This window comes from Rattus norvegicus, chromosome 9, assembly GCF_021556685.1.
Source record: "Rattus norvegicus strain SHRSP/BbbUtx chromosome 9, alternate assembly SHRSP_T2T, whole genome shotgun sequence".
NCBI classification, from domain to species: Eukaryota; Metazoa; Chordata; class Mammalia; order Rodentia; family Muridae; genus Rattus; species Rattus norvegicus.
The window spans coordinates 119170001-119196904 of NC_141542.1; the positions used below are offsets into that span (position 1 = coordinate 119170001).

General features: G+C 44.2%; 1 protein-coding gene across 11 annotated transcripts in view; it reads right to left on the reverse strand.

Annotated features, from left to right (window-relative positions):
- Nucleotides 1–740: 740 nt before the first annotated feature.
- LOC102552268 (uncharacterized) overlaps nt 741–26904 on the reverse strand; it is a 117709-nt gene continuing 91545 nt past the window's right edge. For 5 of the 11 annotated variants that reach the window (XR_015629801.1, XR_015629800.1, XM_087569049.1 and 2 more), the window contains 2 exons: nt 4187–4324; nt 741–1032 (listed from right to left, as the gene is read on the reverse strand). Coding sequence is in view for 7 of the 11 variants with exons in the window: in XM_087569049.1 (XP_087425175.1) it covers nt 4310–4324 (15 nt within the window). In the remaining 4 variants the exon portion in view is untranslated. Of the gene's footprint in view, nt 1033–4186; nt 4325–10741; nt 10835–21141; nt 21331–23392; nt 23579–24380; nt 24472–26904 lie in introns of those variants that run through there. The other 6 variants (XM_087569044.1, XM_087569047.1, XM_087569045.1 and 3 more) reach the window with 4 other exon arrangements.

Genomic DNA, 26904 nt, shown 5'->3' on the forward strand with positions numbered 1-26904 from the left:
AATCCTTTGGCCTCACCTCACTTCTTATATAGACTTCTATAGCACACATCACATATTAAGATAGATACTACAATTTATGTTTGCCATGCCTTAAAAAACAGCAATCAAAGAGCAAAAAGTTATTTTCTTCACTTGGAGCAACTAGGCCAAGAGAGGCTAACAATGAGACGATTAATAGCAAAGCGCAGAGTTCTGGACATGCACAATCATACATGTGTAGCTAGTTCAGTTGCTCTCAACACGCAGAGGTCGGCAGACTCAGGTTTACCTAAATCCATTCATGGTTTTCCAGAATGCAGAACCTGCATACTTTGCCTTAAAAACAAAAGCTTGCAAAGAATCTAGGTGGGGATGGAAACAACCTTTATATATATAAAAAAATCATGTGCAATGAATTTGAAGGATTTCTTTGGAAATAATAATTCTGAGACCTCCAAAGACATGGGGACGAAAAGGCTGTGTTTCATTTGAACTTCACATTATTCCCATGAACGGCAGGACATGTGTAATCTTCATGTTACAGTGGAGAAACGGAGTCTTGTGTGTTAGTCAAGCAGGTTTGCTAGTATCTTGAAATCTAGAGCACAGGGGCAACACACAAACCTAGTCTTAAAACCCCACACTGCAACCTTCACGGTGCTAACGTCTTTCCTTTAGAAGTTTGTGGAAGCATTGCTGATATGACTCTTGAGTGGCCCTTGGCATCCGTGTCATAATAAATGAAATATGTCCATAAACAATTTAGTTGCATATAATAGAGCCATTTTATTTCCTTTATCTATTAGCAACAGAAACGAGGACATATGCTCCGTCCCTAAGTTTTCCTTAGCTGTGCTTTTTAGCAAGAGCCAACTTTAGAATCCAATTAAGCCATGCACGGAGGGATCAGACTCATCCCTCAAAGCAGATCAGCACACATCTTCCCAGCGATCTTATCTCCCGTACAGATTTTCCTTTCCGGCAGCAGCTCGCATTTTCCTGGCATTCCCTGCGGAGCCAAATTTTCAGATGAGGCAAACCAGGTGTGATAAGCTGGAGAAAGAGATAAGGCCAGGTATGTATCACAGCTCTAACAATACAAGCTGACTGACTCTAAGAAGTGATTTACCCCTGGGTGGAATTTCAACAGGGATGGCAGAGAGCCCAGGCATTGACTGCAAGATGAATAAATCTAGATACAATAATTGTAAATAAATAACAGTGAATTCAGGTAGGAGCTCACCGCTCGTCCTATAGATCCTAGCCCGTGAGTCATGCGTACTGTGACCTAGAACTAACCAAGACAAAAATACTTCCACAGGCTAGATGCCATTGAGAGCAAACTCTTCCTCCTGTGCCCCTGTCACATTTTTGGCTTGATTTGACGAGGGAGGATGTTAGTCTAGACAACACAAGAATTACGGTATAGAAGGTATCTGACTGCAATTGACTGAATCTTTCAAAATGGCCAGCAGAAAAGGTTAGAACGCTCTTGACATAAAGGACAAATAAATGCAGCCAATTGTCCCGATCTTATCAATACTTTTTAAATATACACATATCGCACTGTCACAGCAGACCTTGTAAATACGTACAGTTGTTATCTGTGACTTGGAACTCAAATCTTTAACCAAGAGCTAGAGAGTCCATTGAGGGTTAGGGTAAGACAGAACGTTTGTTTGCAGCTTGATGTGGGAGAACACACCAAATCCTGTCTCTAGTCCTTATCTTTCAGTCAAATCCCGGGCCTCATCGTGCCTGTGTACGCGCTGAGTCAGCGCATCCTGTGCAGCTCTGCCTCGGTTCTTTGTTTGACTTCCTTCCCTCTTCCTCCTTAAGCTAATACAACGTATGTTTCTGTCGCTTGATATGAATAGGCAGATTTCAGAAAAACAACAAACTTTCCTCACGGTTTTTACATTTCCATCTGACAACCTACAGACTGGGAGACGGCGGTCATTTGGCCTCACAAATCCTCAGCTGAACTCCACAAGGTTCAACCCTGTCTCTCTGCTTGACGATTTTGTGCACAGCTGAAATAAGTTGTTTTCTTTTTGTTGTTGTTGGCTTGTTTGTTTCTTATTTTGGGAAACACGGGCAGGAAAGACTTCTCAGCGAAAGCAAAAGCTGTTCTGAAGTCTGGAGACGAGAAGGGGTTAAATACTGGCAAAGTTAACAGCATTTTCAGCAGCTGTGATAAAACGCAATCGCGTTCTATTGTAAAGATCACAGCCTTTAAAATTTATCTAATGAATACGGTTGACGAATTTCATCACAGTGCTTTCCTCCGAGCGATTTCTTCGCTCTGACTAGTTTCTCCTGATAGATACCTAGGCTCCAGCAACTCGGGAGATCTGGTCTGATCGGTTTGCTTATTAAGAACAGAAAGGGAGGGGAAGGCCCCTGGATGTCTACATCTCAAAGTTTCAAGATGGACTTAGTTTCACAGCTGGCTTCTCTTTTCTTTCAAGGGCATTTTTATTAAATCGTTGAGAATCCCAAATCTATTTTTGCACATAGACACTCTCCTAGTTTCCACCCCCACCAGCTTCCCACCCCTTCCTGCACAACTTGAGATTTCTCCCCATTGAGTTCAGTTTGCCTTGTGCAGCTGCTCCTGGAGATGAGGCCTACCCTGCTGTGTGGCTAACCTAGGAGGGCAGGCTGAGAAAACCGAACGTCGAGAAAATAAACAACCCAGTTAAAAATCAGGCACGACTCTAAGCAGAGGATTCTTGTAATTTAAAATATGATGTCCGATAAATATTTGAAAAGATGGCTTCCCCTTTTAACTCACTCTTCCATTCAACAATAACGGCAAAGATTTTTTGATGAGTGCAGACTGGTGTACACAGCCGAGCAGTAGTACGGGTTTTCCTAATGATATCTAGTCGAAGAAAAGGAGGTGGGGGGTATCAATAGTGAGAGGCCTTCTTGTTTTCTTTACCCTAAAAATATTGGTGCTGTTTTTAACACTTTCGTTTAAAAGCTTCTCGGGTCTCCAAACGAAAGGGAGGCCTTAGGGTAAGCAGTTTAAAGGTGAGGCTGGTTTGTAGCACAGATACGCTGCTTCGCATGGCATTTATAACCAAGACATACATGTAGCTGACACTGCCCACGCTTATGAGGCAGCTGGCACACAAGCCAACACCAGTTGGACAGTCATTCTAGCGCCTCCCCTAGTGATGTAATTCCTCCAACAAGGCTGTGCCTACTAAAGGTACCATGACCTTCCCAAACAGTGGCACCAACCATGGACCGAGTGTACAAGTGCACAACCCCGTAAAGACATTTTGTTTTGTTCAAACCACGACAATGTGACAAGTACTTTCATAAAAATTTCTGTCAATCAGTTTCCATACCACTATAATGCCCATACCTCAGGTTATAGGAACCCACGCTCCTCCTCCTCCCACAGATGGCCTAGTCCTCCAGGGTACTTATGAGGACGAGGTGTGTCCTCTCTAGAGACCAGCATGTTCTAAATCCCTGCAAACAGATGTCAGAGGAACCAGCCACTGCCCAGCCCGGCGCTCCTGATCTGGGATTCCCCCTGAGCAGTGCTTTGAGTAGACTGGATCTGAAACACAGATATGCAGCTACCTAGTTCAGGGCTCACTGCATCTCCTACCAAGTCAGCCCCAGGTGACCCCAGGAGGTCAGTCTGATGCTCACTCGGGGGCTCAGAAGGAGAGGAGTTTTTCCTGTGGAATCGCACCCCCTTGTTGTGTAACTTTTTGTCTGTGATCTAGTCCCCTCCCCAGAACTGTCTCCCTGCTTCTTAACTCAAAGCCGACTCAATGATAAGAAATTACTTTCTTTGTAAAACACCATTCGTTTACACCGTTCGTTATAGACTCCTACTGTCTAGGAAACCAACCGTATACTTTGGTTGGGTGTTTTTATTTCTACCTGTCTAGTTTCTTGGCATTTTTTATCCAGTGGGGGTGAGGGTGGGGAGGAGTCAGTTGACTTTAGGGTGCTGGCTACTGAGGGTTTGAGCATGGTCCAGTGAGTACATGGACAAAAAACAAGGACTGAACTTTTTCTTCTTCCTCTTCCTCCTCTTCCTTTCCTCTTTCTTCTTTGAGGGGAGGGGCAGGCCTGGGAGAACTGGAAAGTGAGTGTAATCAGGGTCCATGATGTGAAATTCCCTAATGATAAAAAAATTACGCTGGAAAAATGACAGAAATCGACACTGTCCTACCTCTTCTCTTGGTTCTGCTTTGCCTCCCAGACTTCAGTGGGTTCGCAGGGACTCTTCCACTCATGCGGCCTCTGTAGGTTAAAGGTTGTCATTCTTTGTGGTAGATGACTCCACGGAGCTCCCTCAGCAATCTCCGAGCTACAGAGAGAGAGAGAATGAGCTTGGATGGTCAGCCATTTTAGAAGTCATGGATCCATTTCTTTCTGAACCCTGTGCCTCTGCCACTCCCGTGGTTCTCTTAGGATTCTGTCTGACACTGATAGATTGAATTGCAAAAGGATGGGCTTTTTATACTGTTTGACGTTGATCATTCCTTACGGCCAGCCGTCCTGCTTCTGAACAATTTCCACACAGCCTATGAAATGTGCTCGCCCACACATTTAGTATTTACATTCTTCTTTTATTTAATATTAATTTGTTTTCTAGTAAAAAAAAGCAACTATTCCACTGCAGCTTTTCGATTTTTTAAGTAGATTTGCCACACTTGCATAAAAATGTTATCAGGGAATATCCTCTGGGGGAGGGGGACATCGACTGACAAGTAACACTAAGTTAATTCTAGTTTTCTTACTAACTTCTGGCTGGGCTCAGTTTGTGTCGTCTTAATAGCATTGAAACGTGCAGACATAGTTATCAATACACTGCTGTGTCAGGTTGCGAGGGGCCAATACCCATAATTACCGTTGGAAACTAAAAGTATTTCTGAGACATGATAGTTTAAATTTTCTCTTGAACTTGTTTATGACAAGGCTTTTCTTCCTATCTGAGGGATTTTAGTTCCACAAATTATTGTCTCCGGGTTTCTATTGCTGTAGAAGAGACACCATGACCATGGCAACTCATAAAGAAAATCATTTAATGGGGGCTGGCTTACAGTTCAAAGGTTCAGTCCCTTATCATTGTGACAGGAAACATGACAGTGTGCAGGCGGGCGTGGTGCTGGAGAAGGAGTTGAGAGCTCTAAACATGGATTCGCAGACAGCAAAAGGTGATCGTGCCCCCCACTGGGCATACCCTGTGTGATATACATAAATATATATATATATATATATATATATATATATATATAACCTCAGAGTCTGCTTCCACAGTGATGCACTTCCCCCAACAAGGCCACCCCTACTCCAACAAGGCCCCACCTCCTAATAGTGCCATGCCCTACAGGGCCAGGCATTCAAACACATGAGTCTATGGGGCCATTCCTATTCAAACCACCACAGTGATACTATTTTATTTTTTGAAGGAGATTACTTTGCTGTCTTTAAGGTCAATGCAACTGAAGTCCTTTGCAGATGTCCGACAGTCATATTAAATGTCAGTTATTACCGATGACGTCCCAGAACTTCCTCTTTGACTTTGATTTGGTGCTTTTATTGGGATCTGTCTTCCATAAAGCAAAAATGTGAAGAGTCTTAAAGATGTGTATTCTTTGATGGAAATGACTTGGATACGTATCCTGGGGAAGTGTTTTAGATATTGAGGATCAAATAAATTAGAGGCCAAGTCGCTGAAATCACACAGTTGAGGTAAGAAGAGCGACTGTAGTAGCCTATCAGGCAAATACCTCACCCAGTGCTTTCCCTATGTGGTAATAAAGGAGAAGTTTAAAGCAAAGCCCAATGAGCTGAAAGGCGACCAGAACTCTAGACTGTCTGCTTCCTGCTTCAAAAAACACCATTTCCCATTTTCTTGAATCTTGGCGTTCCAGTTCCCCTGACTCACATGAAGTCTTTCATGGCAGAGCTGCAAACTCAGTCCAGTTAAGACTGTAAAATAGGTGAGATTGGTCTACGTCATTTATTTATTTATTCATCCCAGCAAGCTTCTATTATATTAGTTCTAGTACATTCTTTTGGAAGGCCATTGCCGTAAGGATGTGAAATTATTTAGAGAAAGCCTTGTGCTTTCAAGGAGGCCGTGATAGGTCAATATTCTTACTTGAACAAAAATAGGAAAACATAATAAAAGTCATTTTCAAAAACATCTAAGGGCCAGGAGAGCTAGGAAGATGGAGCGAACTAAAATGGAGAGAGAGTGCGAGCTGAGGTGATCTGATGATTGGCGGCAATTTTTCTCTCCGGGTGCCTGTCAGTTCTGGGACCGCGCAGATGGTTGGGCTTGACCCAGGTAGAGGGACTCTGCTGGGAGCAGAGAACCCAGCAAAAAGCATGCGGGTCACGTGCAGCCCTGGGGACTCAAGGAGTTGCAGATGCGCGTCTGATTTTCCACATTGTGCTGAAATCTCCCACTGTCTCTGAAGTGCTCGGAAAATGAAGACTCGTCAGGGAAACAGCCTGCCTCCGATACACACCCAGTTTCTTTCTGAAAGGATTTATTAAATCTGGAAGTTGTATGAGGCAGGAGACCGATAAGCGAGATGAAAACCTCCGATGGGCGGAATGGACCGCCGGCCGGCGGCCTGCCAGTGCCGAAGGGGCAGAGTCCCGGTGCTGGCGGTGAATCATTTGGGTAGTCACGCCCGGGAACATGTTGAAATTCGAGGCAGATGGACTCTTCCTACAACTTCAGTTTAAATCCTAATTGGTTTCAAGGATTAGTCTCTGCCATATGCCAACCAGGGTATATTAATCAGCGTGGCCTAACCTAAAATGCCATAGACGGAGTGTCCCAAACAACGGATAGCCGGTCTCACTTTTTCACAGTTCCAGATAATCAGGAGTCTGAAGTCAAAACTGTAGTTGGTTTGACTTCTCGTGAGGGCCCTCTTCCTGGATGGAATGGGGTTGCCACCCACTGTGGCCTTTCCTTGGCTTGTGGTCCTGTGCTGGAGGGAGAGGGAGGACTAGAGGGAAAGTTGGAGATGGGGGGAGGGGGAGAGTCTTCCGTTTCTATAACGACACTAATCCTATAAAATCAAAATCCCAGTCATATTCCCTCATCTCTCATTAATACTTTCTTTGAAATCACATCTATAAATACAGTCCTCCCAGGGAAGACACATCTTGGGCGATGGCAAGAGGAGAATATCTCTGTGGACTATCAAATGTCAGGAATTTCTGAGAGTCCTTTCAGTGCTATATCCTACTTGCAAACAAGAGTTACTTGACCCGCCAGCGTAAGGCCAAGCACAAGTGGGGAAAGAACGATAAAAGCAAACGGCCAGCTGGCATGGTGGCACACACCTACAGCTCCAGCACTTGGAGGGCGGAGGAAGGATGAGCTCTGTGAGTTCAAAGCCAGCCTAGTCCACATAGTGAGTTTCAGGACAGCAGGGCTACACAGAGAGACCTTGTCTCAAAAACAAACAAACAAACAACATCAAAGAAAGAAAGAAAAAAAAGAAAGAAAAAAGAAAGGAAAGGAAGAAAGAAATCAAATGGACATATGGTTCACACAAGTGAGATTGCGACAATTATATTTGGTGGCTTCTGGTTATCTAACAAATGCAACAGCTGCCTGCTCTTAGTGTCTCCCGGGGAAATTCAACAATGGAATGTAGGAAAATGAGCTACATGAAGCCATGCCTTTGGCATAAAGAGACTCTAAGTTAAAAGAAGAAATCACTGTATACCTGAGTCAGAGCTCTTACATTCGTCCTTAATACTTGTCCATAATAATGATTAAACATACACACACACACACACACACACACACACACACACACACACACACACAGAGGGGATGAGAAGAGAGTCACAAATAGGAGGCTAAGGAAAGGGCCTAGGATTCATCAAACTACCATTCTGAGGACTGAGTTCCCTTTGTATGAAAACTTTCCGGCTGTGTCCCAGCAGAACACAGCACAGGTTGTAGGAAAAACCTTAGCATGAGTGTTTAAGATTAAATGAGTCATGGGCTGTTTACAAGACACTCTTCAAAGCACAGTTAGGGAGAAGGAAAAGACCAAGCTGGTGAGGGGAGTGTGAGGGGGTGGGTTTGACATTGCACGATGAGGGGTGAGGAGCAAAAGATGGAGGGCACATAGCCCTGCGTTCCACGACTGAAACGAAGGAACAATGGACCACTAAAGCAAGATCTTCCTATTGGTAGATGGTGCTGCTATTAGACTGAAAACAGCATGACTTGTAAAAACACTGTGAAAATGAAAATAAGTGGTAAACTCCTACCAGGCCACTTCTCAAACCAAGAGAAGAGAATTTCTACAATGTGAGTTGGCTAACAGCTTTGTTAGACTCTGTGAGAATGCTGAAGTAGAAAAAGTCTATGCATCCTGCACTCCGAAGAGAATTATAATCATTCGAGCATTTGAGAAAAGGAAAGAAGGACTTAGGTTGGTAACCTGAAAAACATGAAAACAGTAATGGATCAAATTCAGAAGAAGTGAGCGGGTCAGGTGGTCACAGAAAGGAAGTGGACTCACCAAGAGGAGAGCAGGTCCTGAGGTGAGCGGACACACTCCATCAAAGGAAATGAAAGGCGGAAATACACATGTCAGAAGAAAGTCAAAAGGAAACGGAACTGGCTGGAGAGTAAGTGTTAGAAAAGAGGGCCATGAAACTGTGTGTAAAAAAGAACAGACAGAAGGGCTGGAGAGGTGGCTCAGTGGTTAAGAACACTGGCTGCTCTTCCAGAGACCTGGGTTCAATTCCCAACCCCCACATGGCAGCTCACAACCATCTGTAGCTCCAAATCCAGGGGCTCTGGAACTTTCAGACATACATGTGGGCAAAACACCAATGCACATAAAAATAAAAAAGGGCAAGCTGATACTTTCCAGAAGGCTGGTGCAAATATTCAAACAGCTACGGAGAATCCAGGGCGCTATGAGTAGTCCACTGCCAAGTGGGATTTATTATTATAATATAAAGTTTGTTCAATATTAGGAAAATCATTGTTATATCAATGGCTTTAAAAGAAAAAGATGACCCTCATAATAGTCTTCATAGATGCTGAAACAAAATCTATGATAAATCTCAAGTTCTACTCCAATAGAAGTTTTAGGGCAAGAGGGGTTGGTCAATTTCTAACCTGTTACAATTAGTACCCATGAACAGGAAAGGTGGTGGGCAGTGCTGGGAACAAGACAGGACTTAGAATCACCTGGAAGGGGGTGTGGGGTGTGCCTGGGGCTGGTTGTCTTGCTTGCATAAACTGAAGTGGGAAGGCAGCATTAGGTAGGGGTCCTGGTCTATAAAAGGCAGAGAAAGCATCCAAGCACAATGCATTTATCTAGTGCTTCCTGCTTTGACACTTTGTTACAATGTGACCAGTGGTGTCCTGCGGCTGTGCCCACAACTTCCTGGCAGTGGTAGGCTGTAACCTTTTACTACCAGCTAAATAATCATTCCAAGTAGCCTTTTCCAGGCGTTTTGCCATAGCAATGAGGGAAAGAAACAGAGATTCGTAATGGCCCAGTCTATCACGTTGTTAAGGAGAGACACTAGAGCCGGTCCCGTGTATGTTAGGAACACTGCCTCTATTCCTATTTAACACTTCAGGAGAGTTGTTAGTCGCTGAAATTATGCCTGGGAAATTGAGCAGAGGCATAGAAACAGTTTTCAAACAACAGCAATAAGGACTAGTTCTTTATTATATATGCAGATAAATAGTACATTTTGAAACATTGTAAGAGATCAGGTTAACTCGGGAGCCATAGCAAATTATCAAAACAACATAGGGAACTCAATAGCCTTCATATACACACTCAACAACAAAACGCTGTCAGCTCTGTGACTTGTAAACAATGGAAATTGTACTGCCAGGTCCAGTGTTTGCTGAGGATACTAGTTCCGGCCTGTAAACGACACCTTGCTGTGTGCTCGCATAGTAACAGGGACAAAGAATTTCCACGACCTCATTTTATGTAGAGATTATTTCTACAAGGGTTCCATGCTTAGTACCTAAATACCTCTCCAAAATGCCTCTTAGTACCATCGTTTTGGGTGCCAGGATTTCAACTTCTAAATTTTGGATAACACGATCATCCAAGCATGCATATCTAGATAATATATCTCTCACATTACACAAGCATTACCTTTCAAGGAACTTTAGGTGTTTTTTTTAAAGATTTATTTATTTTATGCATATGAGTACACTGTAGCTGTCTTCAGACACACTAGAAGAGGACATCGGATCCCATTCCCATTATAGATGGCTGTGAGCCACCATGTGGTTACTAGGAATTGAATTCAGGACCTCTGGAAGAGCAGTCAGTGCTCTTAACCACTGAGCCATCTCTCTAGCGAACTTTAGATTTTTGAGAAATATATATATATACATATATATCTATATGTATATGTATCCCGTAAACATATATGTATATTTCTTTACAATATTGTTGACAACCACAAAATCCTGTCAATATCCTAAGTGATCATAGAGACAGAAGAGAGTGTGAACAAACGGAAACCCACACATTGGAGGCTAGGCAGCCATTCAAAGGAATTAGCAATATCTTATCAAACCATAATGAGATAGCGTCTCCCCGCAGTGAGAAGGGCCGTGATCCAAGACATGAATGGTGATCCGTGCTGTTGACTTTGTCGAGGAAAAGAACTCTAACATATTGTTGGCGTTAATTCATACACTATAGAAAACAATGTGAATTTTTTAAAAGCTAAAAGTGGAACTAACATGTGACTTAGTGATCACATTCCTGAAGGAAAGGAAGTCATTGCATGAAGGAGACCAGCATTTCCACATTTGCTGCGGCAGGCACTGTCCACAGTATGTAAGAAACGGAAACAAACCACGCCTCTAACCTATGATTGGACAAGGAGAATTCGGTAACACACCATGAGATTCCACCCAACCAATCAAAACAACGGAAGCCTGTCCTTTGTGGGCTATTTGGAGCTGGAGATGGTAACGGCAAGGGAAATAAAACCCAAGTAGATAAAACTTTGCTCTCACTCATGTGGAACCTAAAACCTTTAATTTCCTAGAGGTTGAAGATGAAGCGAAAGAAGAGACTCTGGGACAGAGAAAGGGCGGGAGCTGGGAAAGGTAGAGAAGAGTGGGGGAGGGTTATAGAGAGAGTGGATAATACGGTTAAAGCATAAGATATGCATATCTGAAAGTATTACAGAACCTCCCACTAGTTTGTGCAACCGATGTGACTTCATGTCTGTAATAAAGTTTGGAAACGAAGTAGAGAGGAGAACAGTGGCTGCCAGAGACTGAGGCGAGGAGGGAGGGGAAGAGTAAGCACTGGGTCCAAGGTTACAGCTCCGTAGGGACCGGAAGTCGTGCTGTCTCACGGCAGAGTTACTAAGACAGCACCAATGAAGTTTATCTTCAGAAGAGCTCCTCATGAAGACAGATAGGTGTCTGGGAGACAGGAATGTTTAATCTGCTTTAAACATTAAACAATGTACATACATGTCAGATAATGTAACAGGATTGTCTCAGTGGGTGCAGTATTCGTGTTCTTGTGTATCAGCTAAATAATACATTTACTTTAATAAAAATATCAACCGATACCCAGACATCATGCTCTAGAATTTGTATAGAACACAGTACATCCTTCTGAGTATTTTAAACACCCTCTTATATATAAGAGAAAAAAGACAATAAAAGTGGTCTGTACTGTTCAGTAGCCAAAATTTTAAAACTTATTTCTATATGTGGTTTTCTGAAGCCATGAACTCAGATGGACATGCTTGGTGCAGTTTTAAATGCTAGAACACTGGGTTAACAGTCAGGAGGTTTTCTTTTCTTTCTTTCTTTCTTTTTTTCAAGAAAGTTTGAGTATAGGAAATTGGGGGGGTTGGATACGAGAGGTCAGAAAGGATTTGATATTAATTTTTTGGCTTTTTCTTTTTACACAAACTATATAACAATACACAATACTTATGTAAATTTCCCATTTAGAACACAGTTACAAGGAAAATCCGTATTTAGGTACCAAGTGGGAATTCTTTAATCTGAGAACTACAGGTTTATAACCAATCTGTTTTGACAAGAAAATCTGTCCAAATACATGGCAGACCCTTGCCATTAGACTAGCTTACTCTTAGGCAGTTGCCTGCGTGCAGGGGTGCATTACCTCCTAATCATGTTCCCGCCTCTCTGACTACCTGTCCTCAATTATCTCCCCCTTTTCTGAGGTGAAAGGAGATTTGAACCTACTTTTTAAATGATATTGAGACAGGCAATATGTTATGAAAATCGCATCTTGTTTTGTTCCGTAAACATAGACTTTATAGAATTAGTATAAACAATGGTTGTATGTTAGATGTCATTTTAAGTAATAAAGAGGAAATTGCCCTCCGTGTGTATGGCAACCCTGGAGAAGCACAGGTCATCTTCCGGGTACATTTGCTAGGCCGTTTTGTGTGTCTCTTTTCTCCTGCTGTGGCTCGTATGTTGTCTCAAAGCACTTGCTACAACCAAGCCTATGTCCCGATGACTAGCTAAGTAAGTTGGAATCTCATCTGACTTTTGTGGTGGTTTGAACAGGAATGCTCCCATGGGCTCAGAGAGTTGAACTCTTGGTCGGAAGGAAGGGATTAGGAGGTGTGGCCTTGTTGGAGTGGGCGTGGCTTTGTCGGAGGAAGTGTGTCTTTCTCTTCCTGCTGCCTGTGGATCTGGATGTAGAACTCTCGGCTACCTCTCCATCACCATGTCTGCCTGCATGCTACCGTGCCTCCCACCGTGGCATTAAGTGGACTTAACCTTTGAACTCTAAGCCAGCCCCAATCAGATGTTTTCCTTTATAAGAGTTGCTGTGGTCCTGGTGTCTCTTCCCAGCAATAAAACAGTGACTAAGCCTACTTGCTCATGCTGGATAGCCTACTTTCTGTGGTGTAAGTAACCGACTTAAAACTGAATTTGAGGGGCTGGGGATTTAGCTCAGTGGTAGAGCGCTTACCTAGGAAGCGCAAGGCCCTGGGTTCGGTCCCCAGCTCCGAAAAAAAGAACCAAAAAAAAAAAAAAAAAAAAAAACTGAATTTGAAACCTTACTTCTGCTTCGAGACTTCAGACAAAACCTCTGGGTCTTGTTTTTCACACCTGTAGGGTTGGAGTCGCTGTGATCCCACAGAGAATCTGGGCTGTTGGGTCAGCCTCTGGTAACGATCAGTTATTCCACATTTCTGTTTATCCCCCTCCCCCTGCCGCCCCCCCTCATTAGCAAGAACTCATCTTCTGCTGACATTTAAAAATCCACAGAACTGCAGTTCCCAAACTCATTTGTCTCCGTCTAAGTTGTGACCACAAACGGCAGAAACAAACTGGCTGATTCGGGCAGAAAATTACTTAACAAATGGATACTGTGCCGGTCACAAAATCTCCTTTAGAAAGGTGAGAACCAGGCTCAGAGCTTCCAAATTAGGTCTCTGAAGAATTTCTTTGTTGTTACAGCGGGCACAGGTAGCGGTTGATACACATTCTGCTACTCTGACATGGGAGCCAGGATAGTGCCAAGAATGAAGACTGATGTACATGTGTGTGAATGTATGTGTGCACACGTGTACGTATGTGCATGTGTGTATGCATGTTTGCGTGTGTGTGTGTGTGTGTGTGTGTGTGTGTAGTGTGTGTGTGCATGTGTGCAACTTACATAAAATAAGAGCTATTGTTATACACAGTTGGTGTCCACAGTTAGGCAGGGTGAAAAGTCTCCAGTGTGTGGTTTGTATGCTAGAGACCAGGGAGGGTGTTAGTGTGCGTACACGCTTGAAAACTAGGGGACTGGTGGTCTAGTCCTGAAAACTTTCAGATTCAGGAATACTGAGAAGAAAAGAAGATTCATATCTGGGCTCTGGCAGTCAGACCGGTGGCCATTTTTGTTTTCCTCAGCCCCCAGTTAGGCTCTCTGTGGCTAGTCTGGCTCTACTCAGGTCAGGGGAGAGCAGGACTTTTCACTCAGATGTCTGAACATCCTAAAGCCTAGTTGGAAAATACTGAAGGGTCTCACTGGAGACATGGCTCTCTCCCCTCTTCCTCCCACGCTCTTTCTTCATCTTCGCCTAGTTTAAAATGGCCCATACTTTGGGCAGCTTCTTCGTCTTGGCCCCCGATGATGACGCATGTGGGACTTCACTGGGAAGTAAAGCCTTAGACTAAGAATAGCCTTGCAGCCTCTTTAGCTCCGTAAGAAATAAGAAGAGGAATCATCACTAACGTCTGGTACATTATTGTCGGCAATTATGTTAGGCCGTGGAGGATTCGGCAATGCTACGTTGTGAAGCTGCGACTGAAAGATGATCTTAGGTCACATAGTACCAGAGCAGACCTTCTCGGAGTCTGCGGACTGCCGGTTGCTCCGCGATCGCCGCCAACACTCAATCAAGGCGCCTGTGCTGTGCGCCACCTCCCTCCCTCCTTCCGGTTGGGTACCGAAGACTATGCTCCTACTAACATTAATAAAACATGTTGGCATCCAGGATCTGTCCACGTAGTCTGGAATTACAAATTTATGCACCGCTTTCTGACTAGCCAATGTCTATTGCTGCTTTCCAGAAACACAATGGCCCCCAAAAGATTCCCCCCCAGAAGCCAGTTTATGCACAGCGTTTCCGGTGCCAGGCAATTACAAGGTGGTCTGCTGAACCTAGGGAAGGGGCTTTTCCAGTACGAGGGCACCTTGGTAGTTGCGGGTCGAGAGATACCACAAAGACATACCATATGACAAGCCTCATATACGAGATTTCTTGGGGAGAACAGACGTGTGGCTACTTCTGAAGGGGAGGGGAGACAGGAAAGGGCTGCACTGAGGGGAAGGGTCTTTGGGGCATGCTCAGTGAGCTGAGTGGGAAGGTAGCCTGTGATAGGAAACCTTGGTGATGGAATTTTCTAGTCTCGACCTGGAGGTCTAGCCAGGGATAACATGTTTTTCCCCTAGCTCTTACCTTTCACCTACTGGTGCTGATTTATGAGTCGTGCCCCTACCCTAGCCAGCTCATATCCTTTAATGATGCTGTTGGCACGATCCTCGTCTCGATATTAGCAGCGAGTCCATGCACGATCATTCAGTCTTGTGTTTCCGTGTGTTTTTCTTTAGAAATCAACGGACTTGCTGTTTTCCTGATCTGACAAACACTTCTCAGTCAGTAGTAGAACTTAGCTTAATACCCTGGAGCAAACCCCACTGTGCTAGCTATCGGCTGTCAAGCCCAGAAAGATAAAGATGTTTTTCTAAATGTGGCCTAGCAGTTTCATGGATCCCCCTACCTCTAATCTGGGGTGGTTTCCTCCATTTTGACGGACATTTCTGATAAGGCTCCAACTCCCCTCCCCTCACTAGAAGTATATTACCACCCTTCATTCCCATAATACCTTTCTGTGTCATAATGAGGTGAATGACAAGCAGAGCTTCTTTGTTATTAATCAGCATGCTTCCTGTCCTCTGGGCTGTATCTGCCCTCCGTTTCTACCACACCTGTCAGTAGAAGTACCCATAAGGACATCATCCATCCCATCGGCAGTACTGGTCTGGGGAAGTTTGAGATACCCTACCTCTATCTCTCTTCCTGTCCTTCTGGACAATGTTTCTAAAATCCAAGAAGTCATAATAATGTGTTAAAGGCTGTCTTAAGAATCCTAAAATTACCATGAACATTTGACCTTGAAACTATTCTTGTTATCTTTAAAACTTGAAAACTTATTTCCACCATCTCAGACACAATGGAAGGCTATCTTTGACTGTACAGTATAATGAAATGATGTGAAAATTATTTGATTTTTTTTTCAAAAATAAGAATTGAAATATGAGGAAAACAGGGGAGTGGCAAACCTCGCCAGCAACAGCCTTGGAAATATTATGGGATAAACACAGACAAATAGAGAGAGAGCAGACGTGAAGGAAACTTAAAGACACTGAAGAGAGAAGTGGAAGACATGCCAGAAGGTGGGAAACCAGGCTCATGGGTTGGTAAGATTAACACTGTAAAACGGCCATCCTTCCAAAAGCGATCTGCAGGTTCAGTGCGATCCCCATCAAAATACCAATGCCATTCTCCACAGCAATTGAAAAATGATCACAAATTTCACATGGAAACAAACAAACAAACAAAAAAGACACAGATGGCCAACACAACTGTGAACAATGAAAAGACGTATGTAGATATCACTGTCCCTGATCTCAAGTTACAATGCAGAGCTACGGTAATAAAAACAGAGAGATCAGTACATGCCACAGGACTGAGGACACACGTGAGCCACATTCATGAAGTCTCCTGATTTGTGACAGAGGAGCCAAAGAGATATATTGGGGGAAAATAACAGCATTTTAAATAAATGCTGTTGTTCAAGTTGTATGACGGCATGGAGAAGAGTCAAATTAGATCCTTATGTCTTAATCCCGAACAAAACTCCAAATAGATCAAGGACCTTAACAGAAAACATACTACCCTGCACCTAATAGAGAAGACAGTGGGGAATAAAGCTTCAGTGTAGCAGTTCAGGAAAGGACCCCAGTAGCATAGGCATTAAAACCAGTGATAAAAAAATGGGACCTCATGAAACTAAAAGGATGCCATCATTCAAAGAAGAGGCAGCCTATAGGATGTGAAATGATCTTTACTGCTGTAAATCTGACAGAAGGTTAGCATATACATATACTGGCTATACATCTGACAGGGTGAGAATACAGAGATGTGCTGGCCATACATCTGGCAGAGGGTAAGCATCTAGATGTTCTAGCTCTACATCCAACAGAAGGTTAGCTGTGCAAAGATCTAGAAACAAAAGCAAAATCATCCAGAGGACAGAAAACCTGATTTTAAAATAGGGGATGGAGAGAAGCAAAGTTCTCAAAAAAAAAAAAAAAAGAAATACAAAAATTTAAAAAATTACATTGAAACATGTTCAACATGCTGAATACTCGTGGCCATGCAAAATAAAACGGCTTTGAGATTTCATCTTACCTCAGTCAGAATGGGGAAAAGAGGCAACACGTGTTAACATGGATGCAGGCAAAGGGGAGAATCGAGGTACCTGTTCATCTGTGTTCACTGCGCTCTACTCACAGGGCATAGAAGCAGCCTAGATGCCCACCAATGGGAGAACGGATGGTGCAAAGGAGACATACATGTCAAACTGATTACTATTTGGCTGTTAAAAAAAATCACGGAATTTTCAGGTAAATGGGGGATGGTGGACATGATCATCCTGAGATCAATGACAAATGTCACATGCTCTACCCAAAAAGGTGAATGGCGTGTGTCCAGTCTCATATGGGGATGCTAGCTTACAATCTTTACATATGTGTTTAAATTGGAACATCCACAGAAGCCAGGGAGCTACCACGAGTTCAAGACCGATTACCAATTGCATAAATGGGGATGAGGAGTAATGGTGCAAGCAGGACACAGTGGGGTGGACAACGTGGGCAGGGCACAGTAGTCTATGGAAGGATAACTAACATTAAAGACTGGAAAATATCATATAGACACTTATTGCAGAAGATTCCTGGAATATATGAATACATACTTAAGTGGAAACTTCTGGTTTCTTTGTCAATTATGTCAAATAGTGTTTGCTGGGGCACACGGGTGAAAGGATCCGTGATGGATTATAAACGCCGAGCCCACAGACAGTGGGAGATGAGTACTGAGCATTGTTTGGTTGGTTCCACCTCTCTCACTCTTCTTTGCTAACGACACGCATGTTCTGGTTTACCTTATGTTGTGCTGTTGACCTCCACCTGTGGTAATGCCAGCTGCCGTGGAGAGAGATTCCCCCAAGAACTCTTTGTGAGGTGGAACCAACCAAACCAATGCCTCACCTCAGGCTGGTTGGTGAGTCTCCTTCAGCATTGAACTACAGCTCCTGGTTCGTGCCTGGTGTCTGCCTGCCGAAGGGACTGGACTGTAGCTGCTGAGTCCTATCTGATGTTTGCTGTGGGACTGAACTGCTGCCCAGGAAGATCAAGCTTGGCCCCCCAAAAAACTATGACTGAACAGGACCACTTCCCACACATCCTAATAACTTTTCTCTTCCACTCCCTCTGCCGGGTGGTGGGCTGGAGGAGAGGTTGAAGCCTTATTAAACGTAGGTTGCAAAAGACTTATGGCTACAACATATAAACATGTTTAAAGGACATTTCTCCATGATGGGACGATATAATCCCCTAGGCCATCAAAAAATACCATAGGCCACCAATCAATCAACCAAGAAAAACTAAAAAGAGAAAAAGAAAAGAAAGAAAGAAAAGCAGAGTTGTGGGACTAGGCTACCTCCGTTGGTTGGCATTGTTGGTCACTGAGACTCCATGGTTTTGCTATCCTGGTTAGTTTGTGTCATTTTTCTCCAAACTGAAGTCACCCAGGAAGAGGGAACCCGGGTTGAGGACCTGCTTCTATCATACTACCCTGTGGGCATATCTATGGGTCATGGCCTTGATTGGTTGATGTGAGAAGGTCCCAGTCCACTGTGGGCATTATCACTCCTACAATGGTGGTCCAGGGTGTACAGGAAAGCAAGCCAGTAAGCAACATTCCTCCATGACTTCTCTTTTGAGCACCTGCCTTGAGTTTTTGTCTTGGCTTTCCTTGGTGACAGACTGTAAAGGAGAAGACGAAACAAACTTTTTCCTCCCTAAGTTGGTTTTTTTTTTTTTTTTTTTTGGAGCTGGGGACCGAACCCAGGGCCTTGCGCTTCCTAGGCAAGCGCTCTACCACTGAGCTAAATCCCCAACCCCCCCCCTAAGTTGGTTTTGATCAGTGTTTTTATCTCGGCAATATTAATAGCGAAAACATCAGCAAAACGGGATGCCACCCAAACGTCAGGGGTTACCACCATTGCTCACCGTGAGCTTACAGAACTTGTTGGTAAGGCTCTTGCTGGAGATGCCATGTCCCTGAGTCATAGAAAATGAAGAAACCAGGCATTGCCCTCGAAGCTTCACTCGTACTGCCTAACTTCCATGCTGCTGAAGGTGCTATACACAATTCTAGAGGAGAAAACCGAACATCTCTCTTACCCATCTGTGAATCTTGTGGTTGCCTTGGTAAGATGTGCCTCCTGGTGTTCCAGGGGCAGGGAATAATAGTCAAAACCATTATTCTAATTCCCCAAGATGGAACTCATACTTGGCACTATTATAAGGGCCAAGAGCCTGTGGTAAGATAGGAGAAAACCTACTACAAATCATGCTAAATTGACACAGTGTTAAACTGTTCACTATACCCACAGATTAGCGTTTCTCTCAACTCTTATCAGAGAAGCTTTTTCTAACAGTGCACAGCATTGAACATGGAGACACACAACTGGTCAACATCTTACTATAGGATGCCGTGGAGAGCTCTGCATCAAAGGGGACATTTATATCATTCCTCTTCTCCCAAAGCTCAGGGATCATCATGAAATAGCGCCGTGGAGAGATTGTAAGAGCCATAGGCAGTAGATTCCTACAGCAAGATAGTGTTTTCCAGACATGGGCAGTTGTACACATGACCTCAGCAGTTGTGATTGCATGCATAAGACTTGCATAATGCCAAGCTATTATGCAAACTTCCAGCACAGAGATGGGAGGTAGCTCCTTGCTAAGGATTGTCAAATGATAGCTGGTTGGCCCCACACCCAGGAATATATGTGCAGCACCAGCTGGACTCGATGGGATGTTTTAAAAAGGAAGCTGTGGAGCTGGGGAGAACAGGGAGTAGGGGTATATCTGGGAAGAGCTAGACAGAAAAGTGAAAGTAAAGACAGAATACATTGTATAACATTGTATAAACTTCACGAAGAATTATTAAAATGTAGAAAATAGGGCATTGTGATACAATGTAGATATTAGCATTAGTAATATGGTGCACGCCTCTTATAATAACTCCACATCATAAAAATTATGGAAAATACGGACTATCGGGCTCAAAGCAATCAATTTCCCTGTCTGAAAAATTGGTCCCTGATGTTTATTTGATGTCTGTATCTGAATTATACCTAGGAGTTTTCTTCTTTGAGATTCCCTAGGGGAATTAAATACTGCCAGGTGACCTACTGCAACATCAGTTCTGCTTCTGGTAGCAGAAAATTAGGCTAGAATTCTCGAGAGATCCGCTAGCAAAATTAGCAGCCGAGGGTATAAAAGCTGCAACCAATCCTGCTGGAAAATGAGCAGAAAGGAAGCGCTGATCTTATTAGCAGCCATGGCACCAGTCAAAACAGCAAGGATGTAGGGATGGATCCTGGAAGGCTGTTTTCTCATTAGGAGTCCCCGTCCCTCTCTTATTTTAAGACCAGCGGCTGGATGAAGGATGAGAGGGGACAGAGAATGTAAGAAAACTGAAAAGGGCAGAGAGGTGTGACTGTTCTCGCACACAATTCCAGAAGAACTGGGTGTGGCTCCACTACCCCACCTAGACGTGTTCCAGCACTTTCCCTGTAAATGGTGCTTATGCCACATCTTGCAGGAATGCCCTTCCGGGAGGGTTAGCCTCAGCGGTTGCCTGCTGATTTAAATAGGAAGGACACAGGGTAAAAAGACCTGACCTTCTGCAAACAGTCTGCTTGGCTTCCCCAGGCCACACAGCAGTGAGGTGAGGGGGGTGGACCACCTACCATAGACTGTCTTCTCCCTGGCTACCCATATTGACTATGTTATTGATCCCTTAGGATCAATATGAGACTTAGAAGGCCGGATGGTATAGATGCTGCTTTCATTTTTAACTGAGTATCAGTTCCTGAGTCAATAAAAATCCAAATTTTAGTTGAAGAAAGGAGTCTTTTGGACTCAAAAGCTACCCGATCACAGAGTGTACCTGTAACAGTAGCACTGGAGAGGTCGAGCCAGGAAGACCGTGAACTCTTGCGCTATGTAAGTTCAAAGCGGGTGTGGGCCACCTGGAGAGAACTTGCCTCAGGAAGAAAGCAAACTGTGTAAGAGAATGATGACCTCTCACCTCACCGCGGCAGGAGCTGTGCACTAAGTCGATGCCCAAGTTGTGTTCCCCCTGTTTACGCGTCCTTAGTGTGAGCCGCCTTGCACTTCACTGCTGACTTTCAGGGCCTCTGATCGCACGCCTGTAAACTCCCCAAGTCTCCTTCCAATGTTAGCACTAGGATTTTGCGACAAATCAAATCAGACTCACCATCGCAGCAGGCCATTGTGGACACAGGTGTTTGTGCAGAGTCTTGCAGGCAATGGAGAAACAAATGTGTTCTCGGTCACCACGTATATTGACTTAATTTCCAACCAGACACAAATCTTTGAAGACTCGACAACAGGGACCACAGGAAAATCAGAGCCACAGTCACTTTCCGATTTCCAGTTTGGTGTTGAATTGATCAAATATTTACTCTTCTTAACTCGAATAGTCATTGGCATTTCCTCAGCATGATTAAGGGATTCTAAGTGTCACTGTGGCAATCCAGGACGAGAGCTGAGACAGTCCAATGTGCACGGCCATTCATATTTAACCCAAGCTTTAAGATGATACGTGCTTTAGGGGGTACTTCTCCTCGACTCAACGCACAGGATTTGATAATTGGTGTCTGGACACGTCCACGCCCTACCTGACTAACCGGCCAATTCAAACCCAATGATTTATAACTCTTGATACATGGAACGAGTTTACCCTTGGACTTACTGGTAATGAGATTTTATAAATCCCACTTATTAATAACCGACATGATTGTAGCTCTTACCTTTTATAGCAAAACCCTATTCCTTACATAAACAAATTCCATTTTGGGTCTAAAGTAACAGCATTTCTCATGGGCGGTGATGGTCCCATAATTGTCTACAGCTTTGATTTCTGTGTCTCTCCCTCTCCCCTCCCCTCCCTCCCTCTCCCTCTCCCCTTCCCTTCCCCATCTCCCTTTCCTTCTCTTTCTTTATTCTCTTTAGAATAGCATCTTAAATTTTTTCCGATTTTTGATATCTGACAGACTTATACATTTATATAATTAATTTTAGTCATTCATCCCCCATTCCCCTCCACCACTCATCCTCCTCCCTGGGGCCGTGCTCCTCACAGACGTCCTCCCCCATTTATCTCACATCTTTCGTGTGTGGCCCACTGACTTCAGTCACTTGGTGGGATGTTATTCAGTAGAGCGAGTGCACATTATCTGCGGCTATATTTTACTTTCCAAGGTTTCTAAAACCCAGTGTTCGGCTGGCTCAGCAGGAAGAGGTCCTTGCTGCCAAGCCTGACAACCTGAGTTTGAGCCCCAGGAGCTACATGATGGAAGGAGAGAACCCAGTCTCACACGTTGTTCTTACTTCCACATGTGTGCCATGACACACGTACACATAAAACTAAGGTTGATGCTTAGAAAGAAGTAGTAAGATATACGCAGCTCAGGGGAGCTAGGGATGAGTGAACAGAACATAGGAACATTTCCTCTCTACTTAGGTAAGGACACTGGAATTTTCCTATGGGAAATAAACAAAGGTTTATTCACAAAAGCCCACCACACCACGGTAGAATAGATAGCTCAGTGGTTCTTCCCATTGTTATGTTAACTTCACCCGAGGACTGAGTACGAGCAACATTCTGTAGGCTTGGCTCTGTCTAAGGACGGTAGGATTGCATAATACTTAGTTGTGGGCTGGCTTTATTTCTCCATGGCCATTGCCCAAGCCATGTGATCCTGGGGGCAAGTCGCTTAGTTTCTGTGTCTTCGTCTCATCATCAATAAATGGAGGATGAAAGCCATCTCATAGGATGTTTTTGGGGACTGCCATGTGACAAATGACAAAACTGTCAGTCCTGTAGGAACCCAATATAGTCATGGTCTTGCTGGAAAGCCTTTGATTGTCAAAGGTGCTGTGATCACCCCAGAGGCATTAGATCTCTGTCTCCATCTTCTCTAACCTCCCGAGCCTTTTCTCAAATGTCATCGCTGACACTGATGACTCCATTGGAGTAAAAACCTTAACCTTAAAGAAGAATGATATTACCAGGGATTAGGCAAGTCCAGAATCTCAAAGGGACAGACATTGTCCTATGTTATCACTAACAGTTGCGTGGCTGTGACAATACCCCTGTGCTCCTTGGATATGTGTGTACATGTGTGTTCTGTGTGTGAGTGTGCGTGTATGTATCTTTGTGTGTCAACACGTGCATGTGTTATGGTGTGTGTGTGGGGTGTGCATGCATACATGATGTGTGGAGGTGTGTGTGGGATGTGTGTGTGTGTGCATACATATGTGGTGTGTGTGTATGCATATATGGTGTGTATGTGGTGTGTGTGTATGTGTGTGTACATGCCTATATGGTGTGTGTGTGTTTGTGTATGTGTGTGTGCAGTATGTGTATGTGTGCATGGGGTGTGTATGTATGTGGTACGTGTGTGTGTGTGTGTGTGTGTGTGTGTGTGTGTGTGTGGTTATACCTCTTAGGCCTGCACCGAGTTGTTGCAAGGATCCGTTCCAAGCCCTGCAGGCAGTCTTCCTGGCATGGGATGTTGAAAAATATGCATCTGAATGTGCAGTTCCCTGACCTGAGCCACCAGAGCTGAAGTGTGTGCCCATGCATCACATCCTCCACTGCAGCACAGCCTTGCCCTCGATGCTGTCCACTAAAGAAAGGAACGGAAAGATGAGAGCAGTTTCCACTCCAGAGCTGGCACTGGCCACATTATCGTATGGACAGTCGCTCAGATGGATTTCTCCCCCATTTTGGGGGGTAGGAAAAACAAATGGGCCTCATCAGTTCTGGGCTCTAATATTGCTATTCCCTGCTACTACATTGACTGGAGTGAACGCTAGTTCTCCATGCTTTTAGTAGTGCTTTCTTTTTAATTTTAGTTTGGTGGGGTTTTTATGTTGTGGATTGGTGCTGTGTGCCAGTATGAGCTGTTAGTTTCTATCCCTTCGTCGGTTTTTTCCAAGAAGAGACTATAACTCAGATTGCCTGCATTGGATTCAGTAGCATAGCAGGAAATCTTCTCGGGGGATCTTGCAATGCTTTAAAAATAGTTCTCATGCCGCATGTGACTGTTACCACTGCAGCGGCGTGGAGGGAAATCTCTTGCTCTGTGTGCTCCATTAGGATACAGAGCAAATTTGCCTTGTTAGTAAGTTGAAAATAGCCTTCGGCATTGAAGACCATAGGCAGTGTTTGCAGGACTAGGCAGGGCTTCCTCACGAACTGAAGGATGAATTTACATTAGACTTAGAACATCTTACTTTAGGTTTTTCATCACGTGGTAGAGGGAAAGACCTGTTTGTAATTAAAACATTAGCAAAAACAGAAAGATTTGGCTTATTTATTGAGGAAATAGTTGAAAGGAACTGAGAACAAATCCTCTCTTTTGTTGTTTTGCTGAATTCAGTCTCTGGCACACGGACTTGAAAAACGCACATTTATTCTGGGGTTACCTGACAGCTGTCTAATCTGAAGTGAAGAAGACCCAGTCCACCAGAGGGAACTCACGCCTGGCAATGTAAACTCCGCCTGTGGCTGCCGACCCTAGGCCAAGAAGAAAATTTACTACAATAATTTTTCTAAACCGACATAATTTCTACCTGTATTCTAAATATTTATCCTATACCCACAGATAAGTATAGCTTCCACCCCTTTATCAAAGATGTTTCCTTTTGGAGTAGATGGAAACTGTTGAAGAAGCCCATGGCTGGCCAACGTGTACAGAAATGAGTGACGGGGTGGGGGTGTCGAAGCCCAACATCAGGTCAGCAATGCAGGCCCAACACTCAAGGGCCAGAAGGAAAAGATCATTGATAGGGGATGGAACTATTGCAAGATCCTGAAGACCGGGGCATCTGCTGCGAGATGAGATAGCATCTTCTGCATATGACAGAGAAACTGCATCCAGTAACTTTAACAATGACACCAGTTTGCATGCCAAAATGGCCAGAGGAAATTCCACATGGCCTCGTTCCTAGATGGAGAGCTATAGGCAAATGATTGGGGAAGGGGAGGGGGAGGTGTAGAGGGGGAGGAAGTGGGGGATGGAGAAGGGGAGAGGGAGGGGGAGAGAGAAAGAGGGAGAATCAGTCTTATCCAAGGGTTAGCTCCCCACAGAGGCTGTCCAATCTCATGTAACCACATGAGTCTGGACACATGTAGACACGAGCAAAGTCCATTTGGACTAAGTAGGTTGTCTGTACATATAATAATAACAATAAAGAAGGGAACAGGAATTTGGAAGGGGGATATGAAGGAGTGGGAGCAGGAAGAGGAATGGGTAAAAGTGTACAGTGTTTTTATGTACAAAATTCTCAAAAAAATAAAATTATTTTAAAAAGGAAATTGGACATTTTAACGTTAAAATTGGAAAGACGGCAGCGGATAGGAGGTCAGAGGAGCACCAAGCTCTTCAGTGGTGACTTTGAGAAGTTTGATTGCCAGATCCTATTAGGAACTGAGGGAGGGAAATCCTGCCTTATTCAGGTGGCAAGTGCCAGGCTGGATGATGGATCTTCTTAGTTAAGGGAGGTGTGCGGAGCACCGGGTTTGTGCTGGCTGCTGTTCCCTGATGGATTTTGTCTTAACAGAAGCTTGTAGTATGAGCAAAGCCATCTTGTAAGTAGTAGCTTGTCATAAATTAGAGTTGCCCTGGGGTCACACTCACGTACATCCACACATACTTTTTTTTCCTTTAAAAGTACGAGCTTCTGGTTTACTGAATATATAAAAAGAAACGCTTGTGCAAACTTCGAAAGGTCTCGGGTTCATTTTGGACTCCTGGTCTCCAGAGAAGGGCTGTGCTGGTCTGGGGGGGGGGCGTGCCTGTGCACCGTGCTGCAAGCCAGGATGGAACCAAGAGCTGTTCTCAGCGGCTACTGGGATAACAAACACTGCACACGAGTTTCGAGTCTCATATCCTTGGTATAGATGGAGGAGAGGCCAGGGATGAGGGTCAGTAAGATCACAGAGCTCCACTCTGATTTTCTACTGGTCGCTAAATTAAAATCCCAGTATAAACAAGGCATAATAGGAATATTGATTCAACCCTCCCACAGTTATTAAGTAGAGGCCTATAGTAAGGGCATGAGAGCAGAATTAATTCTTACCCCAACCCTCAAATTAGAAGGCAATTTACTCAGAGTATACAAATAACATGAAACAACAATGTCACCCCAGACATAGGAGCCAAGGATCACAGATCCCCACATCTGTCTGCGCAGGACCCACGTGGTGAAAGCTTCCACCAATCTGGACAGTGCTTCCAACTATGATTTTGATAAGCTCTTTAAGTTAGGTTCTGTTTGCTGGGTTTCCCTCCATCTGGACTTACCGGAGAACTACTCCAACTGTGGGTTTTTGTTTTGTTTGCTTGCTTTTCCTTTGTTGTTTGTTTGTTTGTCTGTTTGTCTGTGTTTTCCAAATCAGGGTGGGCCCCAGGGATCCCAGTGAATCCAGCTGTCTCTGGCAGGAATCCTAGCTGCAGGCCCCAGCTTTGGCTGTGGTGCGGGCTTCGGAACTACTCTGCCCCGAGCCACAGCCCCCCAAGCTACAATTTAGGAGTCGCACTGCGGTTCCTCGCTTCCTTTCCTGTTCCTGCCTGTTGGCAAACGGCATATAACAGAGTCAGTGTTCACTACTCTGTAGTCCTCCGCGCTCCTGCCTTTAACTCATCCCCTTCCGGCACAGCATCAGGCATAGAGCGGTGGATAAAGCCTGACCCTAGTGGTGTAGGTACAAAAACTGAGCAATCTTGGACGAGGCGGCGAGCCCTTCCAGCCTCTGAGTATTCCACTTTGAAGGTGATAATTTTACCTCGCCTGGTTGTTAGGAGAATTAAATGGACTAGTGTAGGTAAAGTACCGGGCACAGAATTACACAGTACACATTAGCCAGGGTTGCCTTCCGGTCTCCGCTCCCTGCTCTAATTAGTTAATCTGTACGCTTGTGCACCCCAACAGTTTACACACTTAGCTC